General features: G+C 45.9%; 1 protein-coding gene across 1 annotated transcript in view; it reads right to left on the reverse strand.

Moving 5' to 3' along the window:
- Positions 1 to 6,045: 6,045 nt before the first annotated feature.
- Positions 6,046 to 16,655, reverse strand: part of ARPC2 (actin related protein 2/3 complex subunit 2) — a 31,877-nt gene continuing 21,267 nt past the window's right edge. Inside the window, exons 6-10 of the mRNA XM_056861098.1 lie at positions 15,241 to 15,334; positions 12,684 to 12,810; positions 8,749 to 8,849; positions 7,980 to 8,080; positions 6,046 to 6,501 (exon numbers count right to left, since the gene is read on the reverse strand). Coding sequence (XP_056717076.1) covers positions 6,477 to 6,501; positions 7,980 to 8,080; positions 8,749 to 8,849; positions 12,684 to 12,810; positions 15,241 to 15,334 — 448 coding nt within the window. The 3' untranslated portion in view covers positions 6,046 to 6,476. The remainder of the gene's footprint in view (positions 6,502 to 7,979; positions 8,081 to 8,748; positions 8,850 to 12,683; positions 12,811 to 15,240; positions 15,335 to 16,655) is intronic.

Here is a 16,655-nt window from a genome sequence, read left to right on the forward strand (position 1 = left end):
AGCAAGATCCATGGAGGAAGGACCAAACTCAGAGTTTAGTACCTTCTCGACATCAGCTGCCGTTGCCGTGGCGGCGGTAAATCCATGAGGGCCAGGACTGTCCGGGCGGCAACGCTCTGTGCTTCCCTGTGGCATAAGGTGGGATCCAGAACGGTTTGCGGAACATCTCCCTCCCGAGCCCCCGCCATTGGGGAATGGGGCTCGAGCCCCTGGATTGGGGCCGCCAACTCCTGTTGCGCCCCGCGGAGCGTAAGCTCAGCCAATAACCGAGTTAGCAGAGTAAAGTCCTCTTGCACCAACCGGGTCTCCTCCAGCAAAGTATCCAGTCCCAAAAGGTTGTCGCAGGCACGCAGATCAGCATCCTGGGTCCTCCAGGGGGTCGTTGCTGCCAGGCGACACCACTGATCAATCACCAGGCCAAGCAGCAGGGTGGCCTTTGCGTCAGTTTGCAGCGTCTCCTCCAAGACGGCATGCAGTAAGTCGGGGTCTTCGGGGAGCTCGTCCTGCATCCGAAGCCGAGGAGACGTATGTCCAGGCGAACTCTCCAGGGCTCTAGCCAAAGGCAATAAGTAAGACTAGTGTCCTAATGTAAGCTCTAGCCCTGCAGCAAAACCATAAACAGATTCCAGAAGAGGGCAAGTCCACGAAAGCAGTTTTATTTGGTTAGAATCAACAAGTTTCAGACGCCATATTCAAAAGGAGACTAGTAAGGGGCAAAGGCAAGGTGCAGAGCATATATGGAAAAGCAACAGGAGATAACTGGTAACCTGGACAACCCCCCTCCCAGAGGCAGGAAGGAGCACTTGGCAATTCCCACAGTATGGGAATTTATGAAGACTAAACACGGGGCACAGATTGGCCTTGAACAGAACAGCACAACAGCACCTGGGAGCAGCACAATCGCACTACCGCATACCATCCCCCTGGCTTGCTCCTGACAGTGTGTGTGTGTGTGTGTGTGTGTGTGTGAAATCTGCCGAGCTGCATTTCCTCCCAATCTCAGGGATTCATTTTTAACTGAGCCATCATAGCATTTTAACAAACAAAGCAGAGAATCACACCCAGGACACAAGCCTGTTATTTTTTTTTTTTGTCCAGCATGTTCATTCATGTTCATTTTGTCCAGCATGTTCATTCAGTCTTTCCCTCAGCTGCTCTTGTCTTTATTTCTATTTATAGATTCATAATTTTATCAGTAGAAGAGTTTAGGGTGAAGACAATTATTACTACATCAAACAGGCTCTGTCAAAAGGAAAGATATGACCACACAGGCGACGGCACAGCAACAGGCCTATGTGCCATTGGCTATTGGAGAAGCAAGTCCTGGTAGACACAGGATAACACATGGAAAGTGTTTTCTATTGAGCCAGAACTGCAACATGAAGACAATGTGAAGACAATGTTATCTGTAAAGCTCAAGCCACAAACCAACATTCCTATGTTCAGTTTCCTGCTATCATGAAGTCCTATACTGTCTATAAACCAATATACGATATGCTGTGGTGTTGGGAATTAACTGGCTGAGGGGACACAGCCCCTCCATTGACTGGGGGGCCGAGACTTTGTCATTTTCCAGCCCTGGTTGCAAACATCGGTACGAAGTAGCTGTCAAAACCGTACTCCCGTTGACCCCTGCCTTGGTTTCGGACACCCCCGGGCCATCCCAACTACCTGCCGAATATCAGGATTTTGCGGATGTCTTTAACGTACAAGAGTGTGATGTGCTATCCCCCCACACCGCAGGTCTGACTGTGCTATTGAGGTGGTGGGGGAGGGAAAACTGCCGTAAAGCAAGATTTATCCCATGAGCGCTTCTGAGAGAACAGTGCTCCGTGAGTTCTTGGACAAGAATCTGGTTCGAGGTTTTATCCGACCCTCTACCGCTCCGTATTCAGCTCCCGCTTTCTTCGTACGCAAAAAAACTGGTGACTTGCGCTTGTGCATTGACTTTCGGAAACTCAATGCAGTCACCCAAACCAATGCCTACCCCATTCCTCTAATCTCCAATCTCTTGGGACAGTTAAAAGGACAAATTTTTACTAAATTGGACCTGGTCGAAGCCTATTATAGAATCAGAGTCAGAGAAGGGGACGAACCACTCACAACATTTTCCAGTTGTTTCGGGATGTTTGAATTTTTAGTGATGCCTTTCGGATTAAAGGGGGCTCTGGGGGTCTTCATGCAACTCATTAATGAGATTCTACATGACTTGTTGTATAAAGGAGTGGTGGTTTACTTAGATGACATCCTTATTTACTCTAAGACCGTGGAAGAGCACGTTGCCCTGGTTAGGGAAGTATTGCAACATCTTAAGAGACAATCAACTCTATGCTAAGGTGTCCAAATGTGAATTCCACCAAAAACAGTTGACTTTTCTGGGCTATATAATTTCGCATCAAGGACTGACAATGGACCCAGAAAAGATACAAGCCGTAACCAGTTGGGAACCACCCTCAACCCGTAAACAGGTTCAACGATTTCTCCAGTTTGCGAATTTCTACAGGGGGTTCTGTCAGGTTCTCCAGCCAACCTGGGCAATTCCCAAAAAGCCACTCGCTCAGACTGTCAAGTCAGAAGCAGGTAAACTTTACTGAAGAAGCAACAGGTACAGCTAAGGTAACTTGCAGGTTCAAAGCTGCTAAGGCATAACTTAAAAGCATGATTACATCACAGGTGCAGTTTCAAACGGCCTGGGAAATGACTAGATAATGGTGTTTGGCAGGAAGGAGGAAGACGGAGCCTAAACACGGTGCTGCTTGTTAGCCGCTCAAGGCCAAGGCAAGGGAGGGGGGAATGGAACAGGGAGTGGGAATAACAGAGCAAATGAACATCAAAGCAAAAATGTGAACACTGGCCTAACTCATGTCAGGAGCCTGACCACTTGTACGGGCCAGCCCAAGCATGGCTAGGCAAGGACTCAGAAGACATTCAGTGAAGAACCAAAAGGCAACCTCTGACATTAGGCAACAATCAAAAGGCAAGCTCTGAAAGGCAACCTCTGACATTCTGTCCCCCTTAAGACCCCCCTCCTCCATCCGGTTGGGGTTTTAGAGGGTAGGCACTGTGAAACTCACGAACCAGCCGAGGAGCTGCAACATGAGGGACTGCCACCTACTCATCATGGACCGGTCCCAGATGTTTCCACCGAACCAAATAAAACAACTTTCCCCGTTTCAGTTTGGAGTCGAGAATTTTAGACACTTCCAGATGCATCTCCCCCCCCCCCCCACAGTAGGCACTTCCGGCTCAGGCTCGGGATGGAAGTGCGGGGCTGCCGTGTAGGGTTTGAGGAGACTGACATGAAACACTGGATGCATCCCCCTAAGTGCTTTAGGAAGCACTAACTCCACAGCGACTTCATTGATCACCCTAGTGATAGGATAGGGACCTACATACCGTTCACTAAGTTTCTTACTTGGCCGCAGGGATTGCAGATTTTTTGTGGACAGATACACTTGATCCCCCACCTTTAGATCCCACCCTGGTGAACGATGTTTATCCGCTTGCTCCTTATACTTGTTTTTGGCTTGTTCCAAGTTTTTCTGGAGCCAAGGCCAGGTAGTTTGTACTATGTGTACCCAGTCTTGGATGTTCTCTGCACCCTCCACCTCTGGGGACAGGGATGCATTTCCAAAAGATCCAAATTCCCTGCCATATACTACCCGAAAGGGGCTGAACCCTGTGGATGAATGGGGAGCATTATTGTAAGCATATTCAGCAAAAGGTAACAAATCAGCCCAATTGTCTTGATGGTAATTCACATAACACCATAAATAACATTTGATCACAGCATTGACTCTTTCTGTTTGTCCATCCGTTTGAGAATGGTAGGCTGACGACAAACCTTGTTCCACCCCCATAAATTTCAGGAAGGCCCTCCAGAATTGAGCTACAAATTGTACTCCTCTGTCGGAAATCCCCTTACTTGGCAAACCATGATGTTTCATCACCATGATGTTTCATCACGAGTGTAACGAACATGCGTGCCAACTTTTGGGCAGAAGGCAAACCTGAACAGGGGATAAAATGTACTTGCTTGGAAAATAAGTCTGTTACCACCCACAATACTGTTTCCCCCTGACTGGGAGGAAGGTCCGTGCCTGAGTGCATTTCACTCTCACGGATGACAACAGCTTTGTTTTTGTTTGCTCTGGTTTCCCTCTAAACCAGTGGTCGACAAACTCATTAGTCAAAAGAGCCAAATATCAAGAGTAGAACGACTGAGATTTCTTTTGAGAGCCACCATCCTATTTGCTCCCCCCTGCCCGCCCTCACCGGGAGGGCGCCCTCCCCCTCCCCTGCAGCACCAGCACGGGGCCTGGGTTGGCAGAGCTCAGGGCCAGGCCGGGAAGCGCCGGGACCCTCGTGGCCGCGCCGGGCAAGGCAGGGGGCTTTCCTGGGACGCGGGGGAGGGCTTGCCATGCAGGAGGGAGGCTGTCATGGCACTAGGGGGCCCGAGGCACCGGCACCAGCTAGGAGCGGGAGGTCGGTCCCCCAGCAAGGGGCTGGCCCGCGCTTGCCTGCCCGCCAGCATCCACGCCCCACAGGGCAAGCGGCCCACTGGACCGACCACCCCTCCCAAGCCTCAGTCCCCCGCAGAGACGCAGCCCCAGCAGGGCAGAGGCGGCTGCGCCACATGGAAGCGCTGGCCCGGGAGCTCGCCCGTCGCCCCGCTGCGGCCACCTTCCTTTCCGCGGCTCCGGGAGCTTGCCTGCACGCCCGGTGTTCAAACGGCCGGCCTGGCCCCTTCCTGCCATGCTGGCTCCGCTCGGGAGCGGGCGCTGCTCACGGCAGACCCTCCTGGCAGAGGCATGGCACCGCCGCCCCCTCCTCCTCCTCTGGCAGCCGAGCGCGGGGAGGGGGCTTCGCAAGGGCCGGGCCCTCGCCTCCCCCGGCCTATTTCCGCTGGGGGTTGGAGAGCGGCCCGGTCTGGTTTCTACTAGTGAATGAATAAAGTCATATTTAAACAACTCCAGATGTCTTATCCTGAAATTTGTTTACATAGCTCACTGTGGTCAGTCAGGGCTCATATTAAAAGGCAAAGCTGAACACAGAGATTGAATGTATGTGTGTCTCCCTTGGTATCCCCTGACCCTAATTTCTTCCTATATATTTTTTTCAAGACCCACAATTCTAGTATTCTACATAGAATGGTCTTGCTACAGTCCATTGATTGCACAGGGGTACAAAAGCATCCATCTTACCAGATGTACTATCTTCTCACATGCAAACATGATATTTTATATGACGAAGCCGTCCAGTTCATTAAAATGTATCACACATCTTTCAACATGTGCTCATACAGGTACTTCCACCACTTCACTAAAAAACTGAAGGGCCATGTCATCAGAACTAGAAAAAGAAAGACTGCAGGGAAACAAAATGCTTAACTGCAGCATCTTAGAATCATCCAGTCAAAAGTTTAAGATGGGAAAATGAGGCATGAAAACCAATTTCATATCCCCTCGTTTTCCTTCACTGATTTTAAGTCTTAATTTTCTGATGAACACTTTAAAGTTGTTTCAGCACAATTCAGCAGCTAGAAGCAAACATGAATTACCTTTTCTCTCTTCTCAGTTCATATAGCATGCTAGTGCTATATATAAAACATAATTTATATCCTAGTGAAAGCAGTTACAATCCAGAAGAAAGCATTTTTATTTTCAAATGTATTTGGTTTGTTTTTTCTTGTCCAATAAAAGTGACAAATTAATTGTGTTTCAAAGTTCCAAAAGATTATTTTTTGTCTGAGAAGTGAACCTGAAAAGGCCCTGTTAGAAGAGCCTGGGAGTCGAATGTAGGGTTGGTTCCCACATATCCTTTCTGCTAATAGCAGCACATTTTCCTGCTGCAAGGAAGCTACAGCTTCATATGTGAGGGGAAGAAGTCCTACTGTGAGCAAAATGGGTCTGTGGGATTCAACCCACCTATACCTCTATCACATCCTATCCTTTGTGTTCCTGCTCTTTCCCATATACCTTGTTCTGACTGAATGCAATCCTAACTAATAATGCAAATCTAATGACTACCAATAAAACATGACGGTTAAGATAGAAAGATCTCCTTTATTAATGAATCCCAACAATATTTCTTCAGATACAGGAGTTATGAACTCAAATACTCAGAAGAAAAAACAAGTTAATATTGCATTATTCTCATAAGAAATACTGCAACTCATTACCAGTAAACATATTGCAAAGCGAAACAGCTTGAAAAAGGGGAGGGGGAAAAAAAGGAAAGAAAGTAAAGTTGATCAAAATGGAATTAAGGTTCGTTTTTTGTCTGTTTGAAGTATTAAGTCCTGGCAAGCACAGCTCGGTTTTGCAGATCACTTCCCAAACTTGTGTAGAAAACAGAACCCGATTGGATTTCTTTCCTTAAGAGCCCAGAGGTGCAACATTTAAAAGCTACGATTATCAGGTAGCCGGTACGCCAGCCTTCTGCCACAGATGCCTGACTCCACCTCGTTGCGGCTGTTAACGAGATGCAAAGGTCTTCCCCCTGGCAGGAATTCAGAAGGCAATCTTTAGGGAGGTTCTGCTACCCTACGGCCTTCCCACTTCCCAGCCCCAATATACACGGCCCACTTAGCGCAGTGCCCCAAGTGTTTCATCCTTCATTCATCTGTAGGGTCCTTCTCTCCCCCACCCAAATTTATAAATCCAAAGAACGCAAACCGCAACTATTCATGCAAATGGGCCTATTATATGGATTCATTCCCTACCATAAGATTAAGTTTTCTGATTGCATGCTTTTTGCCTATTTCTTCCAATAATATCTGTCTAGATAAGTTCACAATTTAGTTAAGGAGACTTGCAAGAATCCATACCCACCTCCTCACCAATCCCTCCCTTAAACCTGGTCTATACATGCAGCAGAGTGAAGTGATACAATGGGTTGTACCACTTCAAACTGCAGGTGGGGGGGCATATTTTTAAATGCCTGCCTATGTAAAAGCTCCCCACAAATATGCAAAAACAGCCCATCTGGAAGAAACGTTCTAGCCGTGCACTCGGCGTGCTGTGCTTGTTTTCTACTTATAGGAAATTATTAATGCAGGGGAACTTATGAGAAGTGCCATTCCCTGCTTGTAATTTGAAATGCAACCAATCTTCCTGCTGCCTCTTCCTGCTGTATAAGTAGATCAAGCCTAAATCTGGAACTTGTCCATTTGCAAAACAAGGGGTGAAAGGCAGCCAGGACCAGGCAGAGAAAACAGGCAGGTCTATTTTTGCTGAAAACTGACATAAGCTTCTAAGTTTATCCCTAACCAGAAATATGTCGTATCTGTTCCTCTGACCCCCAATGTTATCCCTATTCATTTGTGGATAAATCATACTGGAACCAAGGGCTGCCTAAGACAGATCCTGCACTAGTCTGAGAAAATAAGTAGCCCTTTCAGAGATGACATTTCTGCTGAGCTCTGGGTAAAGGTCAACCATTTCTCAGTGCAAACCACAAGGCATCTAAAACTGGACTTTCTTTTAGCCTTTGGGACCCCTTGTTGGGCTTCAACCAGCCCTCCCACCTGTATCAGAAACGGAAGACTTTCAGCCTTACTGTATGTACTTCAGCAGCTTAGCCTGTCTCCCAGGTCACCACAGTAAAAACAGTCTCAGGCGTTAACATGATGCCCCAGCCAGAAAGTGGCTACCCTGTCACATATGTTAGCAGCACTGGATGGTATGAAGTGGCCCATCAGAGGTTGCACCAACTCAGCCCCTGGAGGAACTACCTCACAAATGCTTTGGGGCGAGTGACAGAGACTTACGGGGTGTCTGATACATAGTTAAGGGCCACCACATCTTTACAAATTTCCAGGCCACAATTTATTCTGAGCAAAGAACTTTTTTTGCAGTATACAGTCAACCCTATTATCTGTTGGCACTGTGGTTTTGACAGCAACGCTAAATTCTCCAGTGCGTTCTGTTCTTACAAGCCACAAACCAAGGAAAGAAAGCTGTCCCTTAGATACTCACGTGATTGTTTTCATTTCCTTCTTTTCTGCATCTGGCCGGGCACGGTTCAGCACTTTGAGGAAGTCTGAGGTTTTTGCTCTCATGCGCGTGTGAATGTAAGCCTGTATTTTATTTTTAGAAGGGGGGAAAAAGCAGCTGAAGGATACTCCTTAGCACTCTGAAATTCACATTCTACCTGTCCACTCTAAAATTGTGAGCAATATCAAGCGTAATCTACGTGAGGGCCTGCCGGGAGAAGCTGGAACATTGGCAGCCCATCACAACTGAAGTGTGTCCTTTAGCTTAACCAATCACTCTTCACATTCTGATAAATTAGAAAAAGGGAAATAGAAGGTAGGAGATGCTAGGACAAGGGACATACTTGGCTCACTTTATAACTCCTTTAAAGATTTTTCTCCACTGCATTACATGATCTGCCACTGCTTATGTGCCATTTACAGGTATTTATTCAAAAACCTCATTGAAGACATGCAATCTTTTGCGTGACAGGACAAAATGCACTTGCTGCCAATCTTCCCAGTCAACCATTTTTGGGGGGGAAATTAGAGACCACCGTAAGGGTGGGAGGAGGAACTCACTGAAGCAATGCCTCATGGATGCAAGGGCAAGAATTGGGCAGGTAAATGTTACAAAGTCATTCTATGCATAGGAAGGAAAAATAAATTCTACATATCAAACCTTCAGATAGTATCTCCTTCCCCCAAACAATACGGGACTCCTCTACTCTACTGGCAATTAGTGGGGCCCTTCACTGATACCCTTCCTGTACCTTGGAGCATTTGATGTGATAGTGCAGGTAGTCCCGGAATGTGTGAATCAAATTGATGGTGTTGTCTCTGGCAGCAGCACTGGTGTGGCGGGGAAACAGCACTGCAAACAAGATAAAGATTGGTAGGGAATAAACAATCATTGCAAGGTTACACTCATTGCACCCACAATCCCAGGGTCAGACACCATGTGCAGCATGAATATACAGGCGCCTCTATGGAAGGACAAAGGCCCCCTCCAGACAGCAGCACATCAGAATTAATGTGAGGTCTGCTACAACCTTACAGGTCTCCTTGCAGAGAGCCAGCATGGTGTAGTGGTTAAGAGGGGTGGACTCTAATCTGCAGAACCGGGTTTGAGTCCCCATTCCTCCACATGAATGGTGGATACTAATCTGGTGAACTGGGCTGGTTTTCCCACTCCTACACATGACACCTGCTGGGTGACCTTGGGCTAGTCTCTGAGAGCTCTCTCAGCCTCAGCTACCTCTCAAGGTGTCTGTTGTGGGGGGAGGAAGGGAAGGAGATTGTAAACTTGTTTGATTCTCCATAAAAAGTAGAGAAAATAGGCATACAAATACCAACTCTTCTTTAATGCTAGCCCAGGAATTCACAGCTTTTCTAGTCATTCCCTGGATGTCATCAGTGAAACATTCTCTTATCTTGATCCTCCATGAAGAACCTTCTTTCAACATAGCTTGGTAGAATTTCTCAATAACCATCACCCTAGTGCTGTCAGACAGCTAGAGAAAGCAAACATTTAACTGCACTGGCATGGAGTCTCCTGCACAAAGAAGAGCTGTTATGCTGCTTCTAAACAACTATGGAATGAATGTCATTCTCACTAATCCAATGCCAGGAAATGGTCCTCACAAGGATCTAGTTGCACAGATGGTATCTCTCCCTAACAACTGTATGTTGAAATTCCTCTTGGTTAGCAGACTGTCATCTTCCCTACCTCCAGGGTTCATCACAAAGATCTCTTGGCAATGACTCATAAACAATAAGATCTGCTAAAGTTATGCAGCAGCCGGGAGAAGGTCATTGATAGGATGGAGTTTCTCATCCTCTTCTCAAGGTGTAAAATCTCTCAGGGGAAGGCATGTTTTCTGAGCCAAATAATAGTTCTTAGATAACCACAGGCCTGTTTGGGAATATCTTCCCTCCACTGTTCAACGGCTGGAGACCTTTGGCTGAACAGCTGTGCTGAGCAGCTGTTGGTTCAGTAGTTAAAATGAATTACCTGGGACTGAAAGTATGTTACTGGGTTTATGTGAAGCAGTATGAGAACAGCAATTAGCTTACACCTTTCAAATCCTTGCTTTAGAGCAAGCAGTTATTGTTTTTTCATGGGTCTATTTCAGCAGAACCAGACGATCTGAGCTCAATGTCAGCAGCTGTGCCGGTCAGGCAGGCTCTTGACATGAGTTAGGCCCAGAACTGTTTCAGTATTTATTTGGTTTCATTTTCTTACGCTGCCCAGATGGTCCCCGCTCGCCCTCCTGCGCGTCCTTGAGCTTTCAGCGGGCAACTAAGGTATTATGGCTGAGCTCACTCCCTGCTTCCCTTCCCTCCCTTTACTCCCTGCTTCTCACCAGGCTTGTTATCTCCCGATTCCCAGGCAGCTTGCTTTGTGCTTAAAGTTATGCTTTGTAGGTTGAGTGGTCATTAGCAGCTTTGAAACTGTGGATTGCTCATGCTGTATCCTGCGGCTCCGGAATAAACGTTTACCTGCTTTTGACCTGCCTGTCTGAGCGAGTGACTTTTTGGGATTGCCGAGGTTGGCTGGAGAACCTCACACTCACTTTTGACCACTGGGAAAATAACACAGGTATAGTATACCAAGCACTAGGTGTACCCTTCAGCAAAATCTCAGAAAAACCTAAACCATGTATGAGAGAAATGCAACTCAGCATCCATTGTTGGTGTCTTCCCCAGCTTAGGCCGAAGGGCATGGAGGTGATTGGCAATCTGATTAACACCTTGGCAAACCTCCTTGGTGAGGAAATTCATAGGAGCTGGCCATTGAGATAGAGCGCCATGTTGTCAACTGGGGTTTTAAGCTTTTACTGTATGTTTTAACACTGGTATAATTGTGAGTTTTATGCGTATCAAATTACCTGTTAGAAGCTCCCCTGAGCCAGGCAGTGCGAGGTATATATTTAATAATAAATAAATAAAATAAGAATGTTTTACACACATGCACATATGAGGAATAATTAACAGCAAGGATCTTGATCATGATTAATTCAAATCTTGGCAATTAATGGAAAAAGTAGAGCCCACAGCAGCTTCTGTCACCAAATATTCCTACCTTGTGTCCACATATAAACAAAGTTTCAGAATTCTTAATCTGCATGTTTTCAGTAAGGGGTCAACATTGATAATGTAAATGTACTTCCCATAATCTCCTTCAGGACCAAGACAATCATTCCCTGAACAGCTGCTTGTTGAGCACCAAGAGGCATACTGTGACCGACCCAGGTCAAGAGAGCCAGACCTTATTTGTATAGGTTAGTGTAGGGGTCTCAAAACTGTGGCTCCAGAGCCGAATGCGGCTCTTTGGCCCATTGAGTGTGGCTCTCTGAACTTGGTTTGGAGCCCCTGCTCTTGCGCCCGTTTGCGCCGGCAGCCAGGCTGTGGAGCCGGCGCGCCTGAGAGAGAGAGAGAGCGGGCGAGTGGGTGCGCTGTCTCTTCCCCCCCGCCATGGAGAATGGCCGGGTCCCCCTTTCCCTTGCCCTCAATGGTTGGGAGGCTAAAGCCTCCCCTCCCCTCTAGCCGCGCGATTGCTGGGCGGGTGGCTTGGCGGTTCCTGCCCCCTCCGCCTATCAGCTGTTGGGCGGGGCGGGCTTCCTTTGGTAGACCTGGCCTCCGGCTGAGTCCCATTGGGAGGACATGTCTACCCACTGGCTTTCTTGGCGGTGGACTCCGAGGATGGGGAAAAAGTCCCCCTTCAGAGGTCAGGTCTACCAATTGGCTTCTATGGGCCTCTCGAGGCCATGTCTACTGCCAAGAAAGCCAATGGGTAGACCTGGCCTCCCAATGGGACTCAGCCGGAGGCCAGGTCTACCAATAGGCTTTTATGGCGGTAGACCAGGCCTTCAGACGAGGACTCCGGATGGGGAGGGGGAAATGGCAGGGACTTATAATTTAATTTTTATCTATAAATAAGATCACTATTAAGTATGATATCAAGTTTTATTCAGTGTACCTATAGTTTAATTAAGACTTAAAACTTCAATTACAGTTTATTAAGTTAATAAACAGTGTACCTACCTATATAGTTTAAGAAATTTGGCTCTCAAAAGAAATCTCAATCGTTGTACTGTTGATATTTGGCTCTTTTGACTAATGAGTTTGCCGACCCCTGGTTAGTGACTCCTTGAATCAGCTCTTAAAATAATTAAGGTAGCAATCACAAGCTATGAACTGGAAATGTCAAGTTGCATGACTTCTGGACTTTGCACTTTTGTCACATATGGATATTGCATTTGTCTTCACAACTACTTCAGATTAACACATTTCCCCTCATTTCCTCACAAACTAAGCAAGACTTTCCAATCAGAGCTCTTCAAAAGCAGTCTGGAGAACGCATGTTACCCATCAGTCAGTGCTCTAAGAAATTTTATTCTACCTGGGTTTTTCGGCAAATGAGTCTTTGGCAGTTTCAATTTCTACTGATCTGTATTATTTATTGTTTGGTGTGTTTTATTATGTTGTCCAACTGACTGAAATTACACTGTTTAATAAAGACAGTGGCATAAATTTTTTAGATAAACCAACAGAGGGCTCATTTCCACTGCATTGCTGGGGCTCCTGGAATATCAGAACAGGGGTCTGCATAGAAGACAGAGATGTTTATGCATTTCATAACCAGGGTTGTGAGGGGGGAAACAGCTATCAGAGCCTTGTCAAACTGACCCCATTATCCACTCACCAAAGGTGATGTATCCGATGTTGTCTCCCACTGCTGCATCGGTATCTTTGAGTTCCAAGGGAGGCTCCCTGTGGCTGAAGAGCACCTGGGGGGCCGTGTGGCTGGCACGGCGACCCTCCTTAAACTCCTGATAAAAGGCAAAACAAAACTACTATTAGCCAGAAACAAAAAAACAAACAGGCCCCCATTTCGGAAGAGGGGTAGGCTGGACTTCTTTCAGGAAATGCAAGTCCCTAATGTCAAGGATTTCTGATCCCCACATACTCATCATCATCATCATAAACCTTTAATGGCATAAAAATTATTACAATTGTTACAAAAAGGGTTCATAAAACATAAAATCAGTGAAATAAAACAAAGAACAATATAATCAAATATCAGAGCTTGCAAGTTTCATCACATCCACTAGAAAATTGGCAACACCCTCAGTAATCGATCCCCACATACTATGCCTATAATTCAATTTGTAATTAATTAAATTTAATTTATTATAGTCATTGATCAGCAAAGCAAATATTCAAAAGAATTAACATTAAAAATGATAAAATATAGCAATACATCTGTTCATAAAACACTATAAAATGTTTACAATAAAATTAAATATTTACTTAGTATTACCCGTTCAGTGATATATTCCACTTCCCTTATCAGAATTAGACCAAGTACTTTTATGTTTAATACCTAGGCTTGCGCTCTGTAATTGTAATTCTAGTAGCATAATCTATGTGATACAATGTCCTTGCAACCTTATGTATGTTGGCATGACAACAAAACCAATTAAGATACATATTTGTGAGCACAAGAGCTGCATCAGAACAAAAAAGCTGTCAGCCCTACTGGTCAGCACTTCGTGACCTTCGCTCACACAGATAAGGACTCTTCCACTTTTGGATTGTTCAACAAGTGCCAGCAGCGTCTCCTAAGGAAAAGAGAAACGTTCTGGATTTATACTTTGGGAACTTTGGCTCCAAATGGCTTAAATGAAGATATGGATTGTCTTTGTCTCTAATGGCTAACATGGTTCTACTTCTATTTATGCTGTATTTCATCTGTGTAACCTTTGGCTCTGTGAATATGAGTGTTCTGGTTATCCTTCTCCTTCATAGAGCATGGAGATTACATCACTTCAATTAGTGATGTGCTGCATCATAGAGCTTAACATCATCCTATTAACACAGTTAACACTGTTTGACCAAGTTGATACATATTCTGAATGGAAGTTCAATACAGCCCAGGTATGTAGACTATACATTTGTACATTTATATTAAAAAATTGTCCCAGATTTATTAATATTGCATTTGGTATGCCAACCTATTATTTGATCTTGTTTTACAGTGTAGAACAAATTGCAGGCACTCAACTAGAGGGTTTTATCATTTGAAATTTATGATAAATAATCCTGAACATCTTTATTAAGACTCATACAATTGGCTTTTATTGGACTGAGCCTAATTTGCTACCATCCTTTATTTTTTTCAGACACCCAACACGCAGGCCTGGGCTAGAATACAGTTGTCTGTATATATTGATATATTTGTAAAAACTTGTGTGTGCATTATATGGGTTTTATTTGACCACTGTGGAAGGCCTGTGGGCCGCGTATGGTGTGTGGTATAAGTCTATCTACTTTATGAGATGCTATTATGCCATGTTTTATCATTTTTAATGTTTTTAATTCTGATTTAGTGCCTTAAAATAAAAAATATATATTTCTCATATTATTTTATCTTTTCCACCCAACCTTGGGTAAGGTAAAGGTAAAGGTCCCCTGTGCAAGCACCAGGTCATTCCTGACCCATGGGGTGATGTCACATCCCAACGTTTACTAGGCAGACTTTGTTTTTACGTGGTGGTTGGCCAGTGCCTTCCCCAGTCATTTTCCCTTTACCCACAGCAAGCTGGGTACTCATTTTACCGACCTCGGAAGGATGTAAGGCTGAGTCAACCTTGAGCAGGCTACCTGAAACCAACTTCCATTGGGATCAAACTTAGGTCGTGAGCAGAGCTTGGACTGCAGTACTGCAGCTTACCACTCTGCACCACAGGGCTCCTTGGGTACCCAGCCATAAAATTTAATGCCAGGTACCGAAAATACAAGCTTTATAGAAACCATAGGCAAAGCCAATTAGTGATATTATTTTTTACTTTATTTTTTACTTAAAATACAAACATGCTTAGCACAATAACACTCTTACAGTATTTTCTTTTATTTAGCAGTCTTTGTTCAATGACACCTTGAGACTGGGGGAGGCAGCTGCCTCAGCTGGCTCATGGGCCGAATAAGACTTCTCAAGGCACCGGATCCAGTCTCCAGGCCTTATGTTTAGCATGCCTGCTATAGTGTATATAGTATAATCCCTAAGTGTAACACTTAGTGATTGTAGGTGCCTAACAGAATATCCTTATCAGAAACACAAAGGCCCCAAGGTACCAGCCATGTCAGTGGATTTCAATACCTACCTGTGGGATGACTTTACTTCAAGGGAACACTGGTACTCCTGGAATGAAATCTCCTGTCATAATCATTAAAACTCTATGGAGCATCAACTGCCATACCTGCATGAATACCTTTCCAATCACTACGTCGTCGTCATCCTTAAATACCGTGCTGAAAACAACTGTGACACGGTCTTTCTTCGATTCAACATACCTAGAAGGAAGGAAGGAAGGAAGGAAGGAAGGAGGGGAGGGAAGGAGGGGAAGGAAGGAGGGGAAGGAAGGAGGGGAAGGAAGGAAGGAAGGAAGGAGGGGAAGGAAGGAGGGGAAGGAAGGAGAGGAAGGAAGGAGGGGAAGGAAGGAAGGAAGGAAGGAAGGAAGGAAGGAAGGAAGGAAGGAAGGAAGGAAGGAAGGAAGGAAGGAAGGAAGGAAGGAAGGAAGGAAGGAAGGAAGGAAGGGAGGAGTAGAGGGGAGGAAGGAAGGAAGGAAGGAGGGGAAGGAAGGAGGGGGAGGAAGGAGGGGGAGGAAGGAGGGGGAGGAAGGAGGGGAAGGAAGGAGGGGAAGGAAGGAGGGGAAGGAAGGAGGGGAAGGAAGGAAGGAGGGGAAGGAAGGAGGGGAAGGAAGGAGGGGAAGGAAGGAAGGAAGGAAGGAAGGAAGGAAGGAAGGAAGGAAGGAAGGAAGGAAGGAAGGAAGGAAGGAAGAAAGAAAGGAAGAAAAATAGATAGCATAAGGGTTCCAAATCTTCAACGCAGGGAGTCTAAAAGGATACTGGATTTGTTTTTAAGGTTTGCTATGCATCACATAGCCAAAACCTGTATGATTCAGCTCTTTACCAGTTTTAACCTCACCCCACAAAAGCTTGTGGTAAAAAGGAGATTCCTCCAATCTGCAGGATCATCTGCTTTATATGAAGACAGAATCCTTGCATACCATTCAAAGTTGCCTCCACGTGGCAGCCACTGCGTGTGCATAGGCCTCACACCTTTTTCTGGGACAGTGGTCGGCAAACTCATTAGTCAACAGAGCCAAATATCAACAGTACAATGATTGAGATTTCTTTTGAGAGCCAAAACGCCTTTTAACAACCATTCATGCACAGGAGGTTTTGCCTTGGATTTGCCGCTCTCTAGATGCACATTTTCCCCATCTGCATTCTCAAAACTCTGCAGGGGGGCTTATTGTTGAGTTTTGAGAATCTGGATGGGGAAAATGTGCATCCGAGTGGCAAATCCAAGGCAAAACCTCCCATTCATAAATGGCCAATAACCCCCCATGCAGAGTTTTGAGAATCTGGATGGGAAAATGTGCATGAATCAAACATGGCTTCCCCCCCACCCCGGGGCCCGACCTCCTCCTCCTCGCCGCCTGGGCTCCTTCCTTCCTTCCCTTCCCGGCCGGCCTGCTGTCCGCCCCTCCTCAGCGCCTCGGCCTCCTCCACCAGCCAAAACCAGAGCGAAAAATCCCGCCCGCTGATTGGCTGCCGCCGCCCGCTTTGGCACCGCCAGCCCTCGAGCGCTGTGTGCAAAACCCGGCTG

The sequence above is a fragment of the Euleptes europaea genome, chromosome 15, assembly GCF_029931775.1.
Source record: "Euleptes europaea isolate rEulEur1 chromosome 15, rEulEur1.hap1, whole genome shotgun sequence".
Classification (NCBI taxonomy): domain Eukaryota; kingdom Metazoa; phylum Chordata; class Lepidosauria; order Squamata; family Sphaerodactylidae; genus Euleptes; species Euleptes europaea.